General features: G+C 65.1%; 1 protein-coding gene across 3 annotated transcripts in view; it reads right to left on the bottom strand.

Moving 5' to 3' along the window:
* Positions 1-619: 619 nt before the first annotated feature.
* DLGAP3 (DLG associated protein 3) overlaps positions 620-4,474 on the bottom strand; it is a 27,985-nt gene continuing 24,130 nt past the window's right edge. For all 3 annotated transcript variants that reach the window (XM_057383516.1, XM_057383514.1, XM_057383517.1), the window contains exons 9-12: positions 3,620-4,044; positions 3,284-3,375; positions 2,954-3,097; positions 620-2,569 (exon numbers count right to left, since the gene is read on the bottom strand). In XM_057383516.1, the coding sequence (XP_057239499.1) occupies positions 2,351-2,569; positions 2,954-3,097; positions 3,284-3,375; positions 3,620-4,044 (880 nt within the window). In that variant the 3' untranslated portion in view covers positions 620-2,350. The remainder of the gene's footprint in view (positions 2,570-2,953; positions 3,098-3,283; positions 3,376-3,619; positions 4,045-4,474) is intronic.

Below are 4,474 nucleotides of genomic sequence, written 5' to 3'. Positions count from 1 at the left end.
GGAGGGACACGGGAGGTACACGGAGGGGAATCGTGTGGGTGTCACAAAGGGGTGTCACAGAGGGATGTCACACGGGAGAAGCCGGGGGAAATCACAGCGAGACACCCACAGGGAACTCATGGAGAAACATCCACACGGGTAYTGTGGAGAGATGTCACGGGGGGAGCCACGGGAGACACCCCCAGGGCGAGACCCCCGAGGAGCGTCACAGGGTGTCACCCACCGGGACACACACGGGGACAGTCACAGGGGGAGTCACGGGGGCAGTCACAGGGCAGAACCCAGTGGGGACTCACAGAGAGACACACACCGGGGAGTGACAGGGGATGTCTCGGAGGGGACAGCCACGGGGAGACATCCATGCGGGAGTCACGAGGAGTGTCACAGCCAGACACCCACGGGGGTGTCACGGGGAGCCTCATGGTGGGAGACTCACATGGGGAGTCACGGGGGAAGCCATGGGGAGAGATCCACAGAGAGACACCCGCGGGAGGAGATCCGTGGGGAGAGACTCAGCAGAGACCCCACTGAAGAGACCCGTGGGTGGAGACCTGCAAAAACCCCTCTCCCACCCTACGGTCACCCATTTCCCACCCCACGGACACAAAAGGACAGGAGACAGGTGAAAGGCGAGCCCGGTGCCGGCCATGTCCCCGCAGGGAAGTGGCCGCTGGCCCGGAGTAACCAAAGTCATCTTTATTAATTGCGGCGGTTCGTTACAATAAAAAGGGAGCCACGTGTCACGGTCACTGCACGGCGCTGGCCGGGGCGGGGGCCGGGGGRCCCTTCCCAGGCACATCCCTAAATCCGGGGGTGCAGGGGGAGTGGGGTGGGGAAGGGYTGCGGGTGGCTGAGTGGGCGCTGCCGTCACGGAGGTGTTTAGCACCGACGGACCCCCCAGGAGCGAGGGACCCCAGCGAGGCGTCCCCCGGCTGCCTCTGACCCCACCGCCCTGCCTGAGGGCCTGGGCGAGGTTTGGCCCCAGATTTCGGGAGCTACCTGGCGACCACTGGCCCCGCCCTGAGGGGTGGCTGGTGATGCTGCCGTGGGGCTGCTGGCGTGGCGGGGTGAGGGACGAGGGACGTCCTCCCCCCTCTGCCACCAAAAGGGACGCTGAGGGGGACAGGATGCTTGGAGAGGGACCGGGAATGAGGGTAAGGACAGGGATGAGGCAGATGCAGCCTCCTGCCCCACCACACTGCTCTGCCCTGGGGGGGACTGCTGGGGACTCTCCACCCTGTTCCTGGCTCTGTGCACAGTGATGGGGGAGCTGGGAACAGCCACACCCCATGGTGTCCCTTGGCCCTGAGAGGCATCAGGTTCGTGCCAGCCCTGCTCTGGGTGTCCCATCCCGCAGGGCTCTGGGCGAGGTGGCCCCCTGAGGGGGTCTCTAGCAGCCCCACGGTCAAGGGGCAGCTGCTGGCCATGTCCACGCTCCTGTCCCACCCCCAGGCATGGTCCTTGTCACAGGAACGGGCTCGCCAGGGAAGCATCTCGCACCTGCAGCAAGGCTCGGGGGCACTGTTCCCTGTCCAGSGGTGCTCCCGGACTCCAGGCTGGCAGGAGGGAAGGACGGACAGATGAGGGATGGACTGAGGGGCAGGAGGGCTGAGCGGGAAGGGGAGAAGCGCGTGGCGATGCTCCGTGCGAGGGAAGCGGGGCGGCTCGCCGTGACCGGGGCGGGGAGGGGTCTCTGCTGCTCTGGCCCGTCCCACCAGGCAGGACACAGCGCTGGTCACGTGTAGTTTCTGGTTTATTCCTTGGGTTATATTTATATATGTATATAGGGGAAGGAGCCCTGGGTCCCCACGGCACCTGAGCCGCGGGCGGGGGGAGCAGCAAGGGGACATCCCTGCCACGTCCCAAAGCTTTGTGCCGGCAGGGCAGGGCTGGGGGGCTGTGGCTGGGGGTCCCCACCACACACCAGGGGATTGCACTGAGTACAGAGAGGCGGGGGGGCCTGCCTGCAGCCCCCTCCCCTCCAGCCCGGCCGGGCCGGCTGCTGAAGGTCACCTCTCGTCGGGTTGGGATGCAGGGGCGGATGTGCAGGAGGGCTGGGCAGTGGGAAGGGGACAGAAAGCTGGGACACAGCCCCAGGGAGGGCGGAGGGAGGGAGAGAGAGCCCCGAACCCCAGGAGAGGCTGGCAGGGGCATGCGGGCAGTGGGGCGAGGGGACGGGGCGGAACCGGGCTTTGCGTTCGCCCGCCGTCGGATCCACGAAAGGGCTAAGATAGAAAAGAGAGAAGCTGTGAGCGGGGGCCAAGAGCTGCCCCAGGGTGTCCCCGCGGCCCCCCATCACAGTGAGCTACGGCCGCGCCGTCCAGTCCGGGTAGAAAAGCGGAGGCTGCGGTCACAGCCGGGTCTGCGCCTCGGGGATGTAGATCTCGATGCTGTCCGCGCTCTCGGTGGCCGAGCTCTGGCGGAAGGAGGCGGCTCGTTTGGCTGCCAGGAGCCGCTTGCGGGCCTCCTGCCGCTGCCGGTCCACCGAGTCCAGGGAGCGCTCCTTCACCGGGTGCACCTTGGAGCGCGGCGGCTTCTTTGGTATCGGGGGAGGCACCTTCTTCTCCTCCTGCGCAGACAACAGGGGCTTCAGGCTGGGATTTCCCGGGAATGGGATCCCAGCGGGCTGGCCACAGGGGGTGTCAAAGCCAAAGCCATGGGCAGAGGCTGCACAGACCCTCCCACACGCGCCCTGTTGTAAGGCAGGACTGCACAACCCTTCGTCCATCCCGCACCGGGATCCTGCCCAGCCGTTTGCAGGCAGCTGGGATACATCAGTGGGAGAACAGCCCTTCTCCAACCTCACATTTTCACAGCTGCTTTTCGAGAGTTTGCCAAAATCAGTCACCAGTGAGAGCCCAGCGCTGCTTTGGGTGCAGATGTGATTGGGGAGGAGGACGAAGGGAGGGAGAGGTGACAGGGACGAGTGACAGGGACAGAGCCCTGCCCTTACCTTGGGCTCCATGATCTTCCAYCCGTTGGCCTTGAGCTGCTGGAGCTCCCCGAACTTCATGCTGACRTCCTCAATGGAGAGCTGCAGGAGGTCCCAGAAGCCAGCCAGGTCTTGGAAGGTGGGCACAGGGAATGCGTTGGGATCCTGCAGGGACACAGGAGCAGAGTGTCATCCTCGTCCATCATCAGGTCTGCTGGCCATGGGGCCATCCCACACTCCGGTGCTGGGGGGCTCTATGTCCAGCTGTCCTCCATGGTGGTACCAAGTCACTGGATGAGGGTTTGAAACACCCCCTCCCCACCAGACCCCCAGCACCGCTCCCACGCTCACCATGTTCTGCTGGCAGAGGCGGTAGAACTGCTGCACCTTCTGGGACATGAGGAGCTGGGCACTGCCCACCGCGCTCCGGATCTTCTCCAGGACTGGGGGGGAGAGCAGACAGTCATGAGCAGCTCAGACCCCTCCAACACATCGTGTCTGTTCCCTACTTCAGATCCCTCTAGCCCCCGAGAGTTTCCCAGTGTTTCTTGCCCTCACCCAACCTCTTTATYCTCTGCAGGGAAGATGCTCCAAGGYGGGAGCRCTGCAGGACCATGACAGTGCCCCCCATCCAGCTCTCCAGGACCCCCAGCCCCTCTCTTTGCTGCAAAAACCCCCCCGACTCACTCTCCTCGGGCAGGTCATAGTCCTCTGCCTCCCTCTCCATCTGCTGGCACCAGCCCTCCATCTTCTCCACCTCAGCCTGCAGCAGYTTGATGAACCACTCCCCGTCCCGGTGGCACGGGGAGGCGCGGCCGGAGTCGGGGAGGCTGCGGGAGCCCCGCTCTATCCAGGCATCGCGCCGGGGCACCTCCACMGTGTCGTACTGCAGCTGGTAATCCTCGCGGTACGCCCACTGCCCCTGCGTGTGCACCGTCTTGTACACGGCRTACTGCCGGCCCGACTCGGGCTCCGACGAGTGCCGCTGGAAGGGCCGCCCGAACTGCAGCGCTTTGTCCTCGGTGGCCACGGCCAGGCCGGTGAAGCCCTCGAGCTCCAGGTCCGCCTGCACGCCCGCCGTCACGCTGTTGGAGCGCTTGAAGCGCGCTCGCCTGCAGAGAGAGGGAGAGCGTGGGGATGCTGCTGACCAGTGGGGATTGTCCTGTCCCTTCCCGAAAGAGTGAGAGCGTGGGGATGCTGGCGGCCAGCGGGGATTGCCCTGTGCCAACCCTGAGAGAGGGAGAGCATGGGGATCCTGGTGGTCAGCGGGGATTGCTCTGTGAGAGGGAGAGCATGGGGACCCTGCCAGACAGCAGGGATTCTCCTGTACCCCCTGAGAGAGGGAGAGCGTGGGGATGCTGGTGATCAGCGGGGATTGTCCTGTGAAAGGGAGAGCGTGGGGACCCTGGCAGTAAGCGGGGATTATCCTGTTACCATTCGAGAGAGGGAGAATGTGGGGATCCTGGTGGTCAGCAGAGATTGCCCTGTGCCAGCCCCGAGAGAGGGAGAGCGTGGGGATGCTGCTGACCAGTGGGGATTGTC

The sequence above is a fragment of the Malurus melanocephalus genome, unplaced genomic scaffold (assembly GCF_030028575.1).
Source record: "Malurus melanocephalus ecotype Western Australia unplaced genomic scaffold, MMel_1.1 scaffold_638, whole genome shotgun sequence".
Lineage (NCBI taxonomy): Eukaryota > Metazoa > Chordata > Aves > Passeriformes > Maluridae > Malurus > Malurus melanocephalus.
The sequence above is the reverse complement of the archived record's forward strand: the minus strand, read 5'-3'. Positions and strand labels throughout refer to the sequence as shown.